The 23,477-nt window shown below is 33.1% G+C and overlaps 2 protein-coding genes across 2 annotated transcripts in view; one reads left to right on the top strand and one right to left on the bottom strand.

The window, feature by feature from the left end:
* Positions 1 to 23,477, top strand: part of DOCK7 (dedicator of cytokinesis 7) — a 223,319-nt gene that overhangs the window by 74,333 nt on the left and 125,509 nt on the right. The gene's annotated exons all lie outside the window — the stretch shown is intronic.
* ANGPTL3 (angiopoietin like 3) lies at positions 5,607 to 13,921 on the bottom strand. The gene is made up of 7 exons (XM_031669433.1): positions 13,352 to 13,921; positions 12,574 to 12,684; positions 10,199 to 10,313; positions 9,519 to 9,632; positions 9,005 to 9,100; positions 7,156 to 7,422; positions 5,607 to 6,759 (listed from the first exon to the last, which is right to left on the bottom strand). Exons 1-7 carry the CDS (start codon positions 13,844 to 13,846, stop codon positions 6,575 to 6,577), a joined length of 1,383 nt encoding a protein of 460 aa, XP_031525293.1. The 5' UTR covers positions 13,847 to 13,921; the 3' UTR covers positions 5,607 to 6,574.

Genomic DNA, 23,477 nt, shown 5'->3' with positions numbered 1-23,477 from the left:
TGCAAATATTCCAAAATCCAAAACAAATATGAAATTTGAAAGACTTCTGGTCTTAAGGATTTTGAATAAGGGATACTCAATCTGTAATGTTTAAATGTTTTTTAAATGCATAAAATATATAGAATAACAAAGGAAATCAGTTACATTGAATTAAAATTATCAAAATATTAAAGTTGTGATATATGTGTTTATTAATGAATTAAATAACATGATCGGGCTTCAGGTTCAAAAACTATTGTATTTTCTAAATAGTAATAAGCATCAGCAATATTTTGAGATGTCTGTAATAGTGATATAAAAATATGTATGTTTCGTATTAGTTCAACCATTGTGGAAGACAGTGTGGCGATTCCTCAAGGAACTAGAACTAGAAATACCATTTGACCCAGTCATCCCATTACTGGGTATATACTCAAAGGATTGTAAATCATTCTACTATGAAGACACATGCACACATATGTTTATTGCAGCACTATTCACAATAGCAAAGACTTGGAACCAACCCAAATGCCCATCAATGATAGACTGGATAAAGAAAATATGGCACATATACACTATGGAATACTATGCAGCCATAAAAAAGGATGAGTTCATGTCCTTTGCAGGGACATGGATGAAGCTGGAAACCATCATTCTCAGCAAATTAACACAGGAACAGAAAACCAAACACGACCTGTTCGCATAAGTGGGAGCTGAACAATGAGAACACATGTACACAGGGAGGGGAACGTCACACAGTGGGACCTGTCGGGGTGGGATTAGGGGAGGGATAGCATTAGGAGAAATACTTAATGTAGATGATAGGTTGATGGGTGCAGCAAACCACCATAGCAGGTGTATACCTATGTAATAAAACTGCATGTTCTGCACATGTATCCCAGAACTTAAAGTATAATAATAATAAATGTATGTTTCTATTAATGACAGAATCTTATATACTGCTAATACTGCTGTGGTTGGTTTACTACATTCATAATTTAAGGAAGTATAAATTTCAGCTGAACGTTACTGAAAATTCAGGAACTTTTCTATTCAAGTGTATGGTCATCTGCTTTAGAAAGTATTGGTTTTTGGTTTTTTTTTAAGAGTTTGTAGATGGCTCAAGCTACTGCCACATACTCTGCTATTTTGGTTTTGTCCTTGTTATACCACTCTGACTTTTATTCTATCTAATTGGTCCTAGTTTATTTTAACTATAAAAATTGAGTCGGCCAGGTGTGGGGGCTCACGCCTGTAATCCCAGCACTTTGGGAGACCGAGGAAGGCGGATCACAAGGTCAGGAGTTCGAGACCAGCCTGATCAACATGGTGAAACCCCATTGCTACTAAAAATACAAAAATTAGCCGGGCATGGTGGTGCACACCTGTAATCCCAGCTACTCAGGAGGCTGAGGCAGGAGAATCACTTGAACCCAGGAGACGGAGGCTGCGGTGAGCTGAGATCACTCTGCTCACTGTGCAGTGCCACTGCATTCCAGCCTGGGTGACAGAGCGAGACTCCATCTCGAAAAAAAAAAAAAAAATTCTTGAGTCAAGAGCTCTATTTCTTAACATTTTAACATAGCCACCCAGAAATTTAGTTAGGGGCTTGCATCTGAAGGTGATGGAGTGTTATCTTAGATTGCAAAGGGAAGGAGTAAAGTTCCAGAAACAGATGCAAACTGTGAGAAGCGCAGTTTTGTTCTTCTGTCCTGAGGATTATAGTATGTTCAGTTAGGAAGCATTTGTAGGGATTATTTACTAAAGGAATGTGAACAATGATATGGAAGATCCTGTTTTTAAAAAGTGTATACATTTGTTTAGAACTTTATAGTTCATGAAGCTATTCAAATACAGTGTCTGGCTTGATGATTACAACCCCATGAAGTATTAATAGATGTGACAGGATTATTATTCCCATCTATTGGGTGAGGAAACTGAGGTTTGGCTGCGTATTTGAAGATAAATAGCTACAACCTTACATCTTCAAGGTTGTAATTTATTGCTCTTTCAAATTACATACCCAATCATTTTATTAGATGTATGACTTTTCTTAGGACTAAACATGAATTTAGAAAAAACAGCTTTTATGTTTTAGATAGAATCCTTAAGTTTATTTTATATTTCCTAAAATGTTATTAAAACCTCATTTTATTAAGGGTTGTAGTAGGGGATTGTTAGTGCTACTTTCATGACCTTGAACTGTGCACCAGTTAAGTAATTTTACCCTAGTTGATTTGCCATGAGGATACTTTGGACTTTGATAAAAGGGCCAATTGTTTGGTCACTTTCTTTTCATTTTTAAAACAGCTGTGTTGGATAATCACTCAGTAGTACATACATAAATGCAGTGTTTATGGCTATTAGTGATGGGGAAAAAATCACGAGGAAATTTGATTATCTTAGAACAGAAGGTAGAGTATATATGAGTACAAATTTGGAATACATTTTTTAAAGGAGGCAAATAGTAGATGCTCAATAAATATTGGTTAATGAATACCATTTCTAAAATTAATGAATGAGTTAATTGATGTTTATGAGTTATGCTATTAGGAAGTAAAGATACAAGCATGAAAATATGGTGATTCCAGGATGACACAGTGTATGTAAATAGATTACACTACACTAGGTTACCCCATAATGAGACACATGTGTAATTGGTTTCAGTAAAATTCATACTGGTTCAAAATAAACTCTTAATATAGGAGTTTTTCAGTAATTCACTAAAATCAAGTGAAACAACTATCTTTGATGCTTTTGGAGCTTTTAGTACTATTTTTCAGAATTTTTATTATGATAATTTGCCATATTTACTTCTCTGTATTTTCTCAGTAAGTGCCATTTGAGCGGTATGGATGATAATTCTGTATGGTTTCAGAGGAATGAGCTGCCATTTACTAGAATATTTGTGGAAGAATTGAGATATCTGCACCTTAAAATACGGCACAATCTAGCCAATCAGAAATGTGTGGGGAAACATTCTAGACAAATGGAATACATTAAGAAGGTGTGGAGGAAATGTTTAAAAGTAATTTTGATTAGAACAGAAGGTTTGTGTTGTGGAAAAAAATGGCTAAAGAGGCAATTTGGGGCCAGGTGATAGAGACTCTTGAATACCTGGAAGGATTTTGGATTTTGTTCCGAAGGCCTATACTCTTCTAATTGGCATGTGCATTCTTGTGAGGGCAGAACTATATGGGACGTGCAAGTCCTCAGGATAAACATGACACATCTTCTAGGAGCATCACTTTTTAGAATACTTGGGGGAAAATAAATATTTTTATATGAAGATTTTTTTTGAGACAGAGTCTCACTGTGTTACCAAGGCTAGAATGCAGTGTTATGATCATGGTTCACTACAGGCTCGACTTCCCGGGCTCCAGCGATTCTCCTGCCTCAGCCTCCCAAGTAGTTGGGATTACAGGCACCTGCCACCGCACCCAGCTCATTTTTGTATTTTTTGTAGAGGTGGAGTTTTTCCACGTTGCACAGGCTGATCTTGGGACTCCTGGGTTCAAGCAGTATTCCCGCCCCAGCCTCCCAAAGTACTAGGATTACAGGTGAGCCACTGCAGACATGAAGATAGATTTATAAAGTATAAAACACAATTCACATGCAATTTTAAAGTAAAATTCTAAGATTTAAGCTAAGATCCAATAAGATTCTGAAAGAAATTTGTGCATATAGTAAGTTATTTTATCCTGTAACTCTAGAACCTAAAAGGATTTGTTTTCATTATCCTCTGCCTCTTATACTTCTTCAGTAGATGAGCTTGAAAGACACAGGTCCAAGCAGTATGCAGCCATTACAAATTTCTTTTCAGAAGATTGACAGGGAGAGGGACATAAAATTAGGAGGAAAGAGGAGACTAATATAATCTAGCACTCAAGTTAAAGACAGACTTTGGGGAAGAAAGCTTATAAGATTAAGAGATGTTTCAAGAGAAGATTGTATTGAACTTGGTGGCTTATACAAAAGAAGTAGTTTACGAAGTTGAGTGAAAAGCTAGAGATGTCTTCCAGGTTTCAGGCTTCTGTGACTGGGAACATGCTGGTCATATTAATGGATATAAAGAAGTGAGAAAGATGGTGTGACAGAGTCGAAAGGAGGGAAAGGTGGGTAGAAAGAGATAGCAGTAGCAGTCAGGGGCTGGTGAATTATTTATTTTTTTGAGTCAGTCTTGTTCTGTCACCCAGGATGGAGTGCAGTGGTGTGATCTCAGCTCACTGCAACCTCCGCCTCCTGGGTTCAAGCAATTCTCCTGTCTCAGCCTCTTGAGTAACTGGGACTATAGGCACATGCCACCACACCTGGCTAATTTTTGTATTTTAAGTAGAGACGGGGTTTCACCCTGTTGGTCAGGCTGGTCTGAAACTCCTGACCTCAGGTGATCCACCCGCCTCGGCCTCCCAAAGTGCTGGGATTACAGTCATGAGCCACCGTGCCCGGCCTGTTATTTTTCATATGTTGAATTTGAGTGACGTATAGGTTATTAAAGGGAGAAATGGCAGATAGGCAATGTAAGAAGGGGAACTGGAAAGAGACTTAGGATGAATACGTAAATTTTGGAACTTTATTCATGGTACATAGATGAGTCCGTGAGAGCAGATAGAATGTCTGAGAGTCAGTGTAGAAAAGATGATTAAAGGTTGTCTATTGGCCCACAGTACTAAATATGAGAAAGGAATAGGGTTATAAAGATGGATTCAAGTAAGGGAAAATCCATGGAGAGTATAGTATTGTGAAAGCAAAATGAAGGTCAAGTTTGAAAAAAAGATATTCACATTAGTAAGTAGTAGAGAGATGAAAGGGAAGGTAGACTCAGAGATCAAAGGGGATTAGACTTTGCTTAGATTAGACAACTGTGAGTTAGTGGTGGAATTTGAGCACTTTAAGCAAAGTAGTGAGGACAGGAGACAGTCGTGTGAACCATAAAGAAAAGAGCTCCTTTCTCCTCTTCTGCCAGAAGTATCTTTCTGGTAAAAGAAAGCTTTGTATGGGGAAAAAATCTAATTTACTACTCCTAAAAGGAACAAAATGAAACATGTCCTATGAGAGTGTTTTTTTTTTTTTTTTAAAGGAAACCAAATAGTGGAAGCAACTCATATATTAAATAATGAATTATTTTGCATTTGAAATTGTCCAATTTTTGGGGAAGAGAGGAGCTATTTTGGTATTCTGGCCCTAAAAAAACAATGTTAATTTCGACAGCTTAGTCTGTGGTCCTGAAAATTATGGATTATTTTTACCTTTATTATTTTGTACTTTTCTGGAACAAAATATTTACATAGGATTTACATAAATCGTGTATATCTTTTATATATGCAACATAAAAATATATATGACATGTATATTGGATAATTTGAAATACATAACGCTAAATATTGACAAAGGTAGGTCACCGTATAACTTGGGCACTATATCCTTTAACAAATGGGTTTAATTTAAAATTTCTTACTGGTAGTTTTAAAAAATATATTTAAAAATAAATTCTGACAATTTATACTCTGGCAAAAAAAATTTGTATCTAATCTTTAGGGATTTAGGGTTTAAATGACTTAAAAATAACAATACATCTTTTGTGATGAATAATTTAATTTGTGCAAGACTAATTTAAATTTTTATAATTTAGAAGACTGGGTCTTTATTGAATTTTAAACATATATACATACTTGTCAGGCTGATTAGTCAGTAACTTGTTACAAGGTTTATTTCTGCTTGAAAACCTACATGAATATATTGGAATCGCAGCATATTTAGGGGAAATATAAACTTTAACTCGATGTCACCAATATGTTCATTCCTATTGTAATCTGACAAGATACGTTTACAATTACTTGTTTTCATAGTATTAAGTATTAAAATACACAAAATGTATACATATACGTTTTAACAAATATGTTAAGGTATAGTGATACCTCATATTAAAGTCAATGTGACTTAGTAATCATCATCTCCATTTGTTTAAAAGACAGCGAACCTATTTTAATACAGTATTTAATCCTGCTTCATTAGGTTTCATAAATAAATCCTATCAAAAATTTACTCCAGATTATTTTGTAGCAAAATGAGGCATCAGTTTAAAAATTTATATTACAGATTTTTACACATACTCTGTGCTGACAATTTTTAGTTTTGAAATTAATATTACAACAAATTTAAGAACTGTATAATTATCAGTCCTCTTTATTTAGTCAAGTTTAGAGTTTTAACAAGAAAACTAGTTTTTTAAACTGGGAAAATTGTGATATTAGCTCATATGATGACTTTTAAAATTAGTCTCTAAGTTTTTTATTTAGAAAAGTTATTTAATAAGTTCACCTATTGATTATAATTTAGATTGCGACCATCTAAAATTGATTCCCACATCACAAAATATAAAACAAATAGTGTTGTAAGAATTTTGATTGAGAAATGTAAATGGTATTCTTTAAGGTTATGTGATTGTATGTTTAATCTTAAATTGACAGTGACTTTAAGATAAAAAAATCTATTTCTCAAGCCTTCTCTTAAGGATTTAATACCAGATTATTAAACCACATTAACTTGGAATGAGTTTAATGTTTAATTTATTGCCTTTTAAATTTGCCTCACTTCATTCAAAGCTTTCTGAATCTGTTGGATGGATCAACATTTTGGTTGATTTTATAGAGTATAACCTTCCATTTTGAGACTTCCAGGATAATCCTCTTCTCCGCTCTGGCTTAGATTTTGTTCTTGGTTTGTTATATTTACCATTTAGGTTGTTTTCTCCACACTCATCATGCCACCACCAGCCTCCTAAAGGAGATAGATACGCAGTTTAGTGGGTACAGACTCGTATGTAGTTACTGTTACTGTATTTCCCCATGAGTTTATCTTCCTTTTTAATAAATATTATAGTGTTTTAGATGCATGTATCCCAGTTTTAAATAATCTGTATAAGTCCCAGTTTTAAATAATCTCCATAAATAATCTGTAAACCACCAAAAATAGAAAATCTGAGGAAGATTAGAGGTAAAATACCTGGTTGAACTAGAATGAACACTTTCATTATAGTTAAGAGGTTTTCATCTAGAAAGAAAACGCTTATTTGGGATTCGGATTTTTAAAAGTTGTCATTGCAGATAATAGCTAATAATGTGGGCAGATACTTTGAAGATATGAAAATAAAGTATTGTTATCAGAAAAAGATACCTGAATAACTCTCTGGACAGCTGAAGTGTCCTTTTGCTTTGTGATCCCAAGTAGAAAACACCAAATCTTTGTTTTCCGGGATTGCATTGGGGACATTGCCAGTAATCTTAACTACATGTAGCGTATAGTTGGTTTCGTGATTTCCCAAGTAAAAAGAATATTCAATATAATGTTTGTTGTCTTTCCAGTCTTCCAACTCAATTCGTAAAACGTAATTAGATTGCTTCACTATGGAGTATATCTTCTCTAGGCCCAACCAGAATTCTCCTGAAAAGAAAAGTTTTAAAAATCTGTGAATTATTAACTACAGGTTGGACACTGTTTTTTTAAGTGTTTTTTATTGGTGCAACTAATTGAGTTGTTTAGTCTTGAATCCCTTGATCATTTTAGAGTATCTTAAAATAATACCTTTTAAAACAATTTTATTGAAGATATCTATATGCACAATAATGTTAAAAATATTAATAGAACTGAAAGTCTGATTATCCTTTCTATAATGCATATTACAAGACATATTTAACCAGTGAAATATGTTACATTATTATAGATACTTTAAAGTCTCGTCATTGGTAGAGGAATATTTTCTTGTAAGTCTTTATATGGATAAACTTTACTATCAGGTATTTATTAACATCCATATACAGTCAAGAGATTTTTGTTAAGTATTCCCAGAGACTTGAGTAATAATAAGTCTAAACCTGGCCTTTGGTATTTGCTTAATATATGTTTTCTTTGTAGAAAAAGACAGGAATAAATTTTAAAAATCATTTTAAATGAAAAAGCATGGTTCTTAATAACTTTTTTCTATAATTTTAAAAATTATTTTTATTTGGAATTAAAAACATAAATAACAAATATAAATAGATTTTTTATCACAATCCTTTTTATTAAAGTATTTAGTAAAATGCTTAATAAATTACTGTTTTCATTAAACAGTCACTGTTGTCTTATTGCTATTGAGTTAGTAGGAAGCTTCATTTTAAGGATTGCTGGTAAATACAAGTACAAATGGGTTAGTTTCTTACCAGAATTAAGTGAGTATTCTCAACTTACCTGTCAGCCTTTTATTTTGGGGTTACACTCACTATTAGAAGATTTGGAGCTACAAAACATATCACGGAGTATACCATCTAGGTAGGGCTTTAACGGGTAATTTGAATACAAAATTTTTAAATGGGCAAATAGTACTGAGCATTTAAAAATTTGATATAATAATGAATGTCTTCTACTTTATAAGTGAGTACTTAGACATCATTCATGGATTTTTGTATGTGCTTTTTGGATTTTAAACATCTGTTATTTTATCTTGCTTATTTAACATTATTTTGTAATCAGAATAATTTGCATTGAGTTAACTAATTCATTATAAGCCACACATTCTATATATTACATTTAAATAATTGAAATTTTAAAATTTATACGTATGTCTGAGTTTCTTGGTCCTTTTAACTTCCAATTAATTGATATGTAAAACGTTAATGAGAGAATAGAGTGACTAATGCTAGGAGTGGTTCTTTTCACAGCTTATTTGTAACAGTTACTACTTATATAACATTTAATCAGAATTGTCTTTAATAATTATAGTTATGATCATTGTAAGCCATCAAATTAAATTGTGATAAGTATATTTAAGAACAGACATGTAACAGTGATAAATATAATTCAAATTATAACAGTTGTAATAAATATAATTTACTAACAAATGTGTAATTGTTTGATAATAAATTATATGAAGGCTGAGACTGCTGCTTCTTCATTACTACTTTTCCTAATGCCCAGTCCACAATAGGTTCTCAGTAAATATTTGTAGATTAGCAAATGAATGAATGATTGAATGTAGTCACCTTACCATCAAGCCTCCCGAAACCATATTTGTAGTTCTCCCACGTTTCATTGAAGTTTTGTGATCCATCTATTCGATGTTGAATTAATGTCCATGGACTACCTGAATATAATGAATGAAATAATGTATTTTTAGTAGATTGATATTGACAGATGTAAATAACACTTTTTTGTTTGTTTGCTTGATTTTAGTTGGTAGCTTTGTAAGGTAGTTTATTAATGTTATGGCAATACATTTTATTATTTATTATGGTCCCAAAAAGTTAAGTGAAGGGCAGTTAATGAATTTTGGCATAGTAAACTTATTGATAATAGTCACTTCAGATTATTTTAGAGGAAAAGGAGAATATTGAGTAAATACATAAATAAGCAAGATAAAAGTATTAGATTTATACTAATACTCACGTTACATATATTTCATATATATATATGTATAAAACAATTATAACCAGGTTAATCTTCCTAATACATACTGAGTAACTTGAACTAACTACTGTCTATTCTCCTTAGACAGGTTTTACCTGATACAACATCACAGTAGACATGAAAAACTTGAGAGTTGCTGGGTCTGATGGCATACATGCCACTTATATGTTCACCTCTATTGTAAATGGTGGTACAATCAGCAGGAATGCCTAGAATCAATAAAATGTTATTATATCAGATTTAGTAATAGGAATAATATCTTTGGAGCTTGAGATTTCACTTGACATTTTATGAAATTGTGGCAAATGTAGCATTTTTTTCAGTAATGTTTATGTTAAAGCATTTTTCTTAGATGGCATGTTATTTAAGAATGTAAGAATCATTCTTACCAAACTATTTTCTTTTAAAAAATTATTTTTTTAGAGACAGAGTCTTGTTCTATCACCCAGCCAGGAGTCCAGTGACCTTTAACTCCTTAAATATTTCAGCATGTATCTCTTAAACAGGAGGTTGTTCTCCTTTAAAATTGCAATACCATGATCACGTCTAAGAAAATTAATAAACCTTCTATATTATCTAATAATCAAGTCCATATTTATATTTCTGTGATTGTCTTAGGTATATCTTTTATAGGGTATAAAAAGAACCCCAGGATCCAATTTAGGATGATCCATTGTATTTGATGGCTATCTCTTAATCTTTTAGTCTAGAACAAGTCCTAAGAATAGGGAATTTGATAATAGCTTCAAGAAGGAAACCCACCAAAGTGTCTTACCATCATGTTTTACATTTCTTATTTCATTCAGCTGAAGAAAGGGAGTAGTTCTTGGTGCTCTTGGCTTGGAAGATAGAGAAATTTCTGTGGGTTCTTGAATATTAGTCATTCTGAGCTGATAAAAGAATATAAATCTGTTTTTTAAAATGATACTGAATACATAATTAGGGGAGATCTGAGTAAGGATGTCAGAAGTACAGTTTGTCTTTCAGTTCATAATGTTATGGTGTTTGATATTTAGATAAACAGTGTTATTCAGATTGTACAGATTACCTGTTCTCAAAATATTTAATCAGGGACATTATTTAATAAATTAAAAAAATAAAACAAGGCAAAAAAGCAGACATTGGTCAGAAAACAGAACAAGGCCAAAAGTAGAGACTGCTTTGCTTAGAATGTTGTAATGTATTTTTTTTTATATGAATAGAATATGTTTGATATTCTGTTCAGATTTTAAGTTCAATAATTTTCAGTTTTAGGTCTTACTGATCTTCAGACCTGCTTTAAAGACATAATACATAATTTGAACCTGGCTTTCTTGATAATTTGATAATTTTTGACCTGTAAACATATCTGTAGATGTTGGCAGGTTGGCAAGTTTATTTGCTTACTTTCCATATATTCAGTAGTTTATCATTAGTTTTGCAATAACATTTTATTTAAGTGTGTTGGGTTTGCAATTTATTGAATGATAGTTTTTCTCATTGACAGTAAGAAAAGCAGAATATATAATATCTTGCATTATTAGTGTTAGTTTTTTGATCCTGGCATAAATGACATTTCCTAGGACCTTATTTAAAAGGATCTATTGTAAAGTTTACTTGCTGGATATTACTCTTTTCTACTAAGTAACTATGTGATTTTAACATTACTCAAATTTTTAGAGTTTTTTTTTTTAATTTAAATATGAGAAAGTTAAATCAAATGATCTAACTCTTCTTCCAACTCAGAAATTCATTGTTTTGGTTTCTTCACACATTTTTATTTTTAGACAGAATATATATTACTGTAGTAACATATTGCTTTGGGGAGCAGGTTCATTTAATCATAGTAAAAGATATAATTGAAAAGAATTTAGAAAAATAGCATCATAAGAAGGAAAGTATGGAAACCAAAAGTAGTTGGTAAAAATCCTTTTAGCAGCACTACTAAAATTATGTTTGTTTAGTGGAAATTGGTAATAATATTTGTTTTATATCTCTTGAAAATGATTTTGTTTACCAGTTTCTCTGAGTTTATATTATTTTTTCTGAATCCTCTTGAATGACTGTTTAAGAGTATTATTAATATTTTTTAACTATTTACTGTATATTAGAATACTTAGATTCTGACATAGCTTTATTCTAAACAAGTGCTTCCCCCCTCACTTCACCAGTTGTTTACATTGTAGATTAATTACATTGTTGAATGTTGACCTTTAATTATGAGGCACACTATTTCTAGTAATCCAAGTAATAATAATTATAGCACACACTCTGTGTGAATGTAACATTACATTTATTAATTCAACAGAAATGCCTAGTATGTGCCATACAGTATTCTATATTCTGGAGTATATACAAATAATGGAAAATATGAAGATAATGGAAAGAAAACCCTGTATTCACAGAGCTTACATTTTAGTGCAGGAATAGAAAAGATAAATAACTAAAATTTATGTTAAATAAAGGTGAGTGTGCAGGAGAAAAGTAGTTAAGGAAGTAGAAGTTTTCAGGGATGGGACCAGGCAGTTGTAATTTTTGGTTAAGTGACCTTGGAAATCTTCATTGAGAACTTTATGTTTGATAACGACCCTAAGGGAGATCAAAGAGTGGGCCATGTAGATACCAGGGCAAAAGAGCATTCCGGATAGAGGAAACAACAAGGGCAAAGGCTTCGAGGTGGCAGCATGTTTGATGTGTTTGAATACCGGTAAAGCGATCAAAATGACTAGAGTAGAGGAGGTGAAGTCAGTGAGATGATGAAGGGTCGGGTAATCTTGGTCTAAAGAGCCAATATGAGTGAGATGGAAAGCTATTGTGTGGTTTTGAGCAAGGAGAAACATGATCTAATTTGAATTTTAATAGGATGACATTGGCTGCTATGAATTAATTATTTTCTTACAATAATCCTATAAGTTCTCTTACTATCTTTGTAGTATATGTGAGGAAACTGAGAGACAAAAAGGTGAAGTAATTTATTCAAGGTCACACAAAGTTTTGGAGCCATGGTTTAAATGCAGGTAGTTTATTAGCTTCAGATCCTGCAATTTTAACAGTTAGGCTGATGTGATAATTTTACTCATGATCCAGTTAAAGCTTGTAAATAATTTTAGGATTCAATGTTTTTACAAACCTGTGTGAAAGATGGGACATACCATTAAAATATTGACTTACCTGATTTTCTATTTCTTTTATTTGACTATGCTGTTGGTTTAATTGCTTATATTGTTCTTCCACAGTCTGGAGAAGGTCTTTGATGCTATTATCTTGTTTTTCTACAAAACTCTGAATATAGAGATTAGATTGGTTATAAGTTACTTTCTTCTTTCTTTTCTATTAGAGTTTTAATTTCCTGTAACACTATCATAATCTAAATTTTTAAACTAATAATGGATTTGAAAAATGAATATTGGCAATTCCTTCCAATTCCTTCCAATGGAAGCATACATTCCATTTGTATGCTTCTTTCAAATAGCATGTATTTTTGTTCTTAACATTTTATTTAAATTGTGCTATCTCTAAGATTTGTTTTTCTGAACTTCAATTAAGAGAAAAAGCCCAGCATATTTTAATAGGAATAAATCTTTTCCATTTACTGTATTACTTTAATCTGTTTTAAACACTAGAGAATAGTTTTAAATTTTTTAAAATTTTTACTTACCTTCAGTAATTTGCAATAGTGTAATGACATAGTGTTCTAGATTGTGTTACTTAACCAATTTGTAATTTTCATATAAAATGTAAAGTTTCAGTGTTTTCATATATAACATTAGGGAAACAAAAACTAACAAAATTATAATGGGAAATTTTATTTTCTGGAGATTATTTTTCTTGGGAAAAAAAGTATTCCAACAATGCAACAAAGTATTTCAAGTAGCATGCCTTAGAAATATTTTTTTTTAATGTTCCACATTGAAAACATAAACATGAACCCTCTTTATTTTCTACTTACTTTAAGTGAAGTTACTTCTGGATGTTCTGGAGTTTCAGGTTGATTTTGAATTAAGTTAGTTAGTTGCTCTTCTAAATATTTCACTTTTTGTTGAAGTAGAATTTTTTCTTCTAGGAGGCTTTCAAGTTTTGAGTTGAGTTCAAGTGACATATTCTTTACCTCTTCATTTTTGACTTGTAGTTTATATGTAGTTCTTCTCAGTTCCTTTTCTTCTTCTTTGATTTCACTGGTTTGCAGTGATAGATCATAAAAAGACTGATCAAATATGTTGAGTTTTTGAAATATGTCATTAATTTGGCCCTTAGTCTTATGGACAAAGTCTTTAAGACCATGTCCCAACTGAAGGAGGCCATTGGCTAAAATTTTTACATCGTCTAACATAGCAAATCTTGATTTTGGCTCTGGAGATACAGAATCAAATGATGAATTGTCTTGGTCAATTCTGGAGGAAATAACTAGAGGAACAATAAAAAGAAGGAGCTTAATTGTGAACATTTTTATCCTGATTTTCAATTTCAAGCAACGTGGAACTGTGTTCTTCTGGAAGCAGACCTAGACTTCTTAACTCTATATATACCAATATTTGCCACAGAAAAGGTAAGGTTGGCAGGTGAATATAGTTAATCATTAAGCCATGTTAACTTGCACGAATGTAACCTTCTTCCACATTGAGTTACATCAATGCTAAATGAAATCAAAGAAATGAGCAACTAACTTAATAGGTAATTTGAAATTGTATTTAACTTTGCTGTGTTATAAACTGCACATTCAATGATATGGTGACTACCTGTTTTTAAAAGCTGATTTTACTTTTTTATGATTTTAAGAGATTTACAAGTCAAAAATAAACTTTTTTGTTGAGTAAATTTATTATTAAAGTTGAGGAAAAGAATTAATTAAGTATGCGTTTCTCAAACTGCACTTCGGTTCTTTTGGAAAAACACTTTCTCTCTGAAGCCTTTCTCCATTCCCTCGGGTAGTGGTACAGCTCTCAATGCTGTATTCCTTTGGTACTCTGTATAAATCAACGTATAATTATATACTCCTTATTTTTGTCACTATAATTGTTAATATGGTTTTTTTGCATCACCTTATATGTCTTAATCATCCTTGTATATTATCACAAAATCCCACATATAGTAAGTGTCATTAAAGACATTTCACTCCCCTTTCTCCACTGTGTTCTCTGTCTCTCTGTTCTAGGCTCTTTACCATGTGTTTACTGAAGGAACAATGGATATGTGGTCTTCTAGCATCAAACAGAATTGAATCTTAAATACTTACAATGTCACAAGCAGCTTACCCATCATAAGTTTTTCTGAAGTTTATGAGCTTAGTGTAACAATTTTGATAATATACATTTAACAAAAAGAAGAGATTAATAACTTTGTTTTTTTAAAGACGATGTCTTAATGTATTGCCTATGCTGGTCTGGAACTATTGGGCTCAAGCGATTCTTTTGCCTTGGCCTCCCAAAATTTACGGACATGAGCCCAGTCAATTACAGGTGTGAGCCCAGCCAATTAATAATATTTCTAAAAATAAATGTTCCACTGTGCTTCCAACTTAGTGTTAAAAAGAAAAATACTAATATTAGTGATTATTCTTATTAAGTGTTCATATTAAGAACTTTGTGAGAAAATAGTATCCTTTAAAACTACTTAATCTTGACATATTAATATGGTGAAATTGTTAAGAATATGGGTGCTGGAGTCAGACTGTAGTGGGGTCCAAAGCCAGCTCTCGCTGTCTGACCTTGGACAAGTTACTTAACTTCCCCTTGGATTAGTCTCCTCATCTGTAAAGCTGGGGTAATTATAGTACATAATTCATAGTGTTATGATAATTTAACAATAATACATGTAGAGCACTTAGAACAGTGTTGGGCAAACAGGTAGTGCTCAAAATGCTAGTTATTATGTCACATGAAACTAACTTTTAACCTGTGTATGTGTGTGGGTATATATAATCAACCTTACCTAAAATAAATTTTTCATAAAGTTAATATCTTTTTAACACAGGGAAAAGTTTTATCATAATGAATTTCAGTGTAAATTATAAATTGTTACTACAAAATGAACCATTTCCAAATTTCTTTTCTTTTCTTTTTTTTAGAGACAGGGTCTTGCTCTGTTGTCCAGGCTGGAGTGCAGTGGCATGATCATAGCTCACTATAGCCACGAATTCCTGGGCTTGAGTGAGCCTCCTCCCTCAGCCTCCCCAGTAGCTGAGACTATAGATGCATGCCAACACGCCCAGCTAATTTTTAAGTATTTTGTAGAGAGTGGGTCTCACTATGTTGTCCAAGCTGGCCTCGAACTCCTGACTTCAAGTGAACTTCCCACATCAGCCTCTCAAAGTGCTGATATTACAGGAGTAAGCCACTGTGCTCGTCCCTAAATTTCTATTCTTAGAAATGCCTCTTCATTGTATAAAATAGAGACTCTTCTTTTTGATGACTCAGGATTTTGGGTATAATAGTTATAGTACAGGTAGTATTAAGGGTTTTGGGTGTAATAGTTATAGTACAGTATATGTAATACTATAATACAGGTAGTATTCCATAGTGGTTAAGAGCATGATTCTGGAACAAGACTGCCTGAATCAGAATCCTGGATTTGATATTCTTCAGCTTTGTGACCTTTGGTCAAATTACTTCACATTTCTGAACCCCTGTTTTCTCATCTGTCCAGTGAGAATGACACCTATTTTATAGGGTTGTATAAAGATTAAAAGTTTATATTTTCAAAGCACTTAGAACATTACCTGGTGTGTCATAAACACTACATAATATTATATATTAGCCATTTTTGTAATTAGAACTAATCAATGCATTTGTACCCATAGTATAGTATTTTACTGGTGAAAATTAATTGCATATTAAGATAATGTAAATTGGGAAATTTTGTTATAGTCTAGATTTTTTTAGTTTTGGTCTCTTGTACCTTTTTAATGAATTATGTCTTTTGATTAGGTTGTGTATGATTTTTAAGTGTCCAATATGGAACCACAAAAGGGTAAGAAAATATTCTTCATTTCCATCTTACCCTTTACTCTGGTTCATGTTATGGAATTATAAAAGTGTATGTTGAGCTAGAGAAGAAATTCAAATTTTCTCCTTCTTTAAATAGAAAAGTTACAGTTGTAATTATTTGGCCATGAAATACATATTTCAAAACTTCTCTTAACTAAGCTGTCAGCTTTTATGGCTTACAACTATTGACCCTTATATTTCATCTACTTGCTAGTTGAAGGAGAAGATAGATGGGCCAACTTCTCTCCCCTATTATACTATAAGCCGTTTATTGGCAAGATTTGTATGTGTTTTTGATTTATATTCCTTATAATGCTTTAGTACAGTAATGCCTTACACATTGTAGAAGCAATGTTTATTGAATGACTAAGAGAATGATAAAATCAACATATAGGGATTTTCCAAGTGCAGAATGTATATGTAGTAGTGGTTACCTCCTTTTGATATACTACATTCTTTTTTTTGTTTTGTTTTGTTTTGTTTTGTTTTTTGAGACGGAGTCTTGCTCTGTCGCCCAGGCTGGGGTGCAGTGGCCAGATCTCAGCTCACTGCAAGCTCCGCCTCCCGGGTTTACGCCATTCTCCTGCCTCAGCCTCCTCAGTAGCTGGGACTACAGGCGCCCACCACCTCGCCTGGCTAGTTTTTTGTATTTTTTAGTAGAGTGTTAGCCAGGATGGTTTCAATCTCCTGACCTCGAGATCCGCCCGTCTTGGCCTCCCAAAGTGCTGGGATTACAGGCTTGAGCCACTGCGCCCGGCGCCCGGCCTATACTACGTTCTTTTTAGAGCAGGGAATTTCTCTTCTCTGTGGAAGAAGAGTAGCCCCTTTTTTAGTGCATGGAAGTAACTGAGCACTAGTACCAAGTGCTCAGAGAGACTTTATGAAAGTGTTTCCTTCTATATTTATACTGTACTAGGATACTAACACTTTTTGCTCAATTTGTGAATTTCTCACAAATAACACTGACAGAGTAGAGGTAATGGTCACTTAGTCTTGGTTTCTAGTATATTGTCTCCTGGTGTAAATATCTGTATAATTCTTTTCTTAGAGTAATATGAACGACATTATTGATTATAATTAAAGTAAGTAATTTGCCTAATTATAAACTGCAGAAGCATTTCAACATGGGAAAATACATTGAAAGTAGTAATTTTATAAAGGATTTTCTGCCTGCCTTTTAATACTTCCTGTCTGAGTACACATTGCTAAAAGCAGAATCTGATCTTTGCTTGAACTTGTGCCTATTTAAATAGGACCCTGATCAAATATAACAAGCAATGTAAAAACTAAAAAATTTTATGCCAAGGAAAATAACAAACTTGTAAGCAAATGTAGGCCCTGATTTAAGGATTCCTAATTCCTAGGAACCAGTATAAAAATTTCTTAGCTGTAGAGAATTTTAGGACATTTAAGAGCCTAAATTGTTAAATTCCAATCAGAGCAAAGTCCTTTATCCTACACCAGGTTGTGTAATCTTATGGAGATATGACTTTCAAATAAAATACAAGATATTTTGGCTCTTTTTTACATAGTATTTCTTTAATTTCTTCCTTTTTAACTATGATAATTTGTTTTTGAATTAATGTTGCATAGGAAGATCCTATTGTATGTTTTATACTGATAACATATCCCCCAATTAGAACCACTGACCTATCAAGTGTTCAGTTGTCTCATTAGACCATCTTTTTGGACAGTGTAGATCCAGAAGTTAAGTGACCTTTGAAGGAATAATTTTATCTATTTTACTGTTTTGTATGTTCACTATTAACACGTTAAGTTTTGTACATATATATTTTTTAATTGAACAGCCATATCTTTGGACATGTAAAGATTTTTATTTGTTTGTTTGTTTATTTATGAGACGGAATTTTGCTCTTTGTTGCCCAGGCTGGAGTGCAGTGACATAATCTCGGCTCACTGCAACCTCCCCGTCCTGGGTTCAAGCGATTCTCCTGTCTCAGCCTCCCAAATAGCTGGAATTACAGGTGCCCCCAACCGCGCCGGGCTAATTTTTGTATTTTTAGTAGAGACAGGGTTTCAGCATGTTGGCCAGGCTGGTCTCGAACTTCTGACCTCAGGTGATTCACCCGCCTTGGCCTCCCAGAGTGCTGGGATTACAAGCATGAGCCACTGTGCCCGGCTAAGATTTTTAATGCGCAAAGGACTTCTTGTGAAAACTCAGGTATTTCAAAAACCTATAAAAAAGAAAAATCTTGACTCTCTTTACTTTTTGGATCTATCATACCAGACCCTTTGAATGACTAACCATAATTTTTTATAACACAAATGGGATCTTGTTATATATAATAGCTCATGACATATATATTATTCAGGATCTTAGTATTTTAAAATTTATTTTCCTATGAATGTCTATAGAGTTACCACATCCTTTTTAATAGCTGCATACTCCTCTGTTACATACATGAACCTTAATTTAATCAGCCCCCTTTTAATCATTTGTTTCCAATTTTCTAATTATAAACAGTATGTATAGAAAATGCTTTTATGGTGGTGGTGTATGTATATAAATATTTTCATATACATTCATAGACGTTGACTTTTAACTTATGATTGCTTTTGTCAGATTGTCCTTCAGAAGGGTTGTACCAATGTACATCTCGCCAGGAGTATATGAGAGTTCCTCTTTTCCTATATCCTTTACAAATGCTTTTAATGAAAAAGGCAAAAAATGTTGATAAATCTAACAGACAAGTATATATCTAGTTTGTTTTGCTGGCCATCTCTATTGCCCTCTTTGCAAATTATCTGGGTAGGTATATAATTTGCTCCTTTCCTTGTTACCCTCTTTTTAAGTTTGTCTCTTTCTGACTAATTTTAGGAATTATTTACATATTGTAGATACTAATTCTTTGTTATATATGTAACAAACAATAGTTTTTTTCAGTTTGTCATTTTCTTCTACCTGTGTTTATGGTATCACTTGCTGTGTATTAATGGATGCTTTAAAATTTATATCTTATAAATGTTCTGGCTTAGGCTAAGAAATGCCTTTCTCACCTGTAAAATCTGGTCTCTTTAAAGCTCTTCTAGTATTTTTGTTGTTTCATTTTTATTATTTTAGCCTTTGATTAATCTATAATTTATTCTGATGAGATTGAAATATGAATTCATCTTTTTCCTGCTAAGTAGGCAACTACCTGAACGTTTTTCATTAATTTACCTTGTTGTTGATTTGAAATTTCTTTAAGGAGAATTTTAAATGCAAAGTAAAGACCTACTAGATTTACTTGGGAATTTATTAATGGAGTCAGTAGTCAAATGGAAAAGAATTTGGATTCAAAATTCAAAATTGCATGCCTTTCACCTTCAGAGACGAGTTTAAAATTATATTGCTTATGTTGAAAATCAAACATAGTTTATCGATAGTGTTCAGTCAATTTCTATTTAACCTGGAATCTAAACTCCTAGAAGTGTTAAGTAACTAAATTTTTTAATGCTGTCTGTACTATTTATTCATTTATTTATTCATTAAATATGAGGCACTATTTAAGGGACTGGTAATAGAGCAGTTATACAGATAATAAGGTCCCTGCCCTCATGTTTTGGTTGTATTAGAGGAGAAATAAAAATAAGAAGTAATACATAAATGAACAAGATAATTATAGATTCTATAAGAGTTCTGAATGAAGTAACAAAGTGGTGTGATGGGGAAAGGGGAAAGGTGAGGCTTTCCTATATTTGAAAGATGGGAAGTAGCAAGTCATGTCCATGCCCACAAAGCAAAGATAGTAGTAATCCAAATGTGGAGATTTAGGAGTGGGAGTGGTGGCAGAGGGAAGCATGCATGGCATGTTTGTTTTTCTGTATGTTTTGCATGTCTGTTTAATTTGAAAATCTCTCATTGACATTTGTGAGCAGATTTTTTTGAGTTTTTTTCTTTTATTATTTTTTATTTTTTAATGTAGATTAATTTTTTTAAAAACTTTTAGGTTTGGGGACACATGTGAAGGTTTATTAGGTAAACTCGTGTTATAGGGATTAGTTGTATGGATTATTTCATCACTCAAGTATTAAACCCAGTACCCAATAGTTACCTTTTCTGCTCCTCTCCCTCCCCCACCCTCCCTTCTCAAGTAGACCCCTGTGTCTGTTGTTTTCTTCTTTGTGTTTGTAAGTTCTTATCATTTGGTTCCAACTTACAAGTGAGAACATGCGGTATTTGGTTTTCTCTTCCTGCATTAGTTTGCTAAGGATAATGGCCCCCGGCTCCATCCATGTTTTTGCAAGACATGATCTTGTTGTTTTTTATGGCTGCATGGTATTCCCTGTGTACATGTACCACATTTACTTTATTTCTTTATCCAGTCCGTCATTGATGGGCATTTAGGTTGATTCCATGTCTTTGCTATTGTGAATGGTGCTGCAGTGAACGTTCATGTGCATCTGTCTTTATGGTAGCCTGATTTATATTCCTCTGGGTATATACACAGTAATGGGATTGCTGGGTCGAATGGGAGTTTTGCTCTTTGAGGAATCACCATACTGCTTTCTACAATGGTTAAACTAACTTAGACTCCCAACAACAGTGTATGAGTGTTCCCTTTTCTCCACAACCTCACCAGCATCTGTTGTTATTTTTTAACTTTTTGGTAATAACCATTCTGACTGGTGTGAGATGGTATCTTATTGTGGTTTTGAATTGCATTTCTCTCATGATCAGTGATGTTGAGCTTTTTTTCATATGCTTGTTGGCTGCATGTGTGTCTTCTTTTGAGAAGTTTCTGTTCATGTACTTTGTGGACAGATTCTTTAATCCCAGGCCCTTTTCTGGCTGCAATATGATTCTGTGTTCACAGCATCGATCATACTACATTATTATCATTATTTGCTTGTCTGATTTCCCCTCTAGACCATGAGTTCTCTGAAGTTAAGGACTTCATTTTTTATCTCCATACTCTTAGTATCTATCACACTGTGGATACTCAATAAACGTTACAATGAGGAATTATAGACATACTTCAGGTTAATATATTATCATGTGCTTTGCATTCTGTTCTTTCCCACCATCTTCTCAGGAATCTTACATTCTTGTTCTAGTATATGCAGACTCTGTCTCAACTAAATTGTTTTCACAAGGATGTAATCAAGATCAACCCTTTCTTATTTTAAAAGACTTCCAAAATTCTCATATTCTGTCTCCAATTATTACATTATCTTTTTCCCCTTCACAGCTACTTTTACGAATTTCATTTTATTTTATTACCTCCTTTTTACTCCTGAACCTACTTTTATCTGTTTGCAGCCTGAGATTATCAGTGACTTTCATTTTGCTAAACCCTGTTGAATTTTTTCAGTACTTGCCTAACTCTTGAGTAGCATTTAATATTTAATTATTTCATTTTTCTTATATTTTCTTGCTTTGGTTTCCGTGTCATTGTACTCTCATAGTTTTCTTTCTTCTATATGGGTGCCTTTCCGGTCTTCTTTGCAGACTTGTCTGTCTCTGTCTAAACATAGAATCTTGGAATTCCTTAAGATGCCTTTCTTAGAACAACACAGATGAGTAATGAAGTGATATACTTTTAATCCGTTCATAGCTGGTGTCCTTGAGAATAACTCTCAGCTTGGGAAAAATTATGTGTAGATGCAAGACAGAAAAGATTAAGTAAAAACCTTGTAGTCCTGAATTTGAATTGGAAATATCAGTATGAAGTCAGGATACTTTTTTTTTGTTAGAAGCATTTCCCCCCAGCTCTTTATAACTGAAATCGTCTAGAAACAGTGACCAATCCACAATGAATGCTCACATTGTGGTTTGAAAAAAAAATGTTTCTTAAGAAAACTATAGCTTCTTGGTAAAATCACTGACTCCAGGTCTGGGGGAAAAAAAATAAGAAGAGTCTGGAACATCTTGTCATAACAGATAATTGTCACAGACTACTACAATTGAATAAAAAACCAGCTTGCATTGTTTTTTTCATTTGCCAAAGATGGGACAATTTAATCATCTATAAGAATAATAACTATAATATACTGAGATTCATCAAATATGTTTCATCCGTGAGTTTATAAATGATGCTAAAAAATAAGATATAATTGATCCTTTTTGGAGGATTGTAGTACACCAATGTATTATTTTGCAAACTGGCAGATAATGGAAAAAGAATCAAGCATTTATTCCTGCCTCTCATATAGTGGTTCACTGGCAAAGCAAATAGTAGATGAGGGAAAGCACTCTTCATAAGTGTGCTCCAGATGCAAAATTAAAAAGAAATGATAGAATATTACCGTTTGGCAACCTGAATGAATTAATGGATTTAGGCGGGCTGGGCACTATGGCTTGTGCCTGTAATCTCAGCATTTTGGGAGGCCAAGATGGGAGAATCACTTGAGCCCAGGAGTTTAAGACCAGCCTGATCAACGTAGTGAGACCCCATCTCTACAAAAAATAGAAAAATTAGCCCAGTGTGATGACACGTGCCTGTCGTCCCAGCTACTTAGGAGGCTGAAGCGGAAGGATCACTTTAGGCCAGGAGTTCAAGGCTGCAGTGAGGTATGATCACACCACTGCTCTTCAGCCTGAGCGACAGAGTGAGACTTTGTCTCTTAAAAAAAATAATAAATTTTAAAAATTTAAAAAAATGAATTTAGGCATTGATCATCATTGTCGACTAATTTCACAAAAGGAAGCAACCAAATATGTCCTGAAAAAATAACACAGTATCCTTTATAAAGTGATCTTCCTGAAAAAAATTATAACCTCAATGTGACTAAGGCTCTGGATTCAACTCTCAATTTACAAAAACCACAGTAGAATATCTCAAATGACACTACAGGGGTGCAATCAGTAAAATCTAGGCTCTGGAAAATCTACACAGAAACAATTCACTTTCTTCAACAAATAAATCACAAGGCTAGAAAAGATGGGGGATCTTATAAATGAAAAGACATCCCCATAGACAGCTAGGTACCTATTTTTTCCTCCTATAGGGCTTTTGCATGCCTGTCTTGTAACACTGTTGTTTTGAAGTGGTCTGTGTATAGGCATTTTTATCCCTTTATACTATGTTCCTGAAGACCAGGGAGTGACTTCTTAATCTTACCATTTATTTTTCTAGTGCCCACCACAAT

The sequence above is a fragment of the Papio anubis genome, chromosome 1 (assembly GCF_008728515.1).
Source record: "Papio anubis isolate 15944 chromosome 1, Panubis1.0, whole genome shotgun sequence".
Taxonomy (NCBI): domain Eukaryota; kingdom Metazoa; phylum Chordata; class Mammalia; order Primates; family Cercopithecidae; genus Papio; species Papio anubis.
Note: the sequence above shows the minus strand (reverse complement) of the source record. Positions and strands in the feature narration are given on the sequence as shown.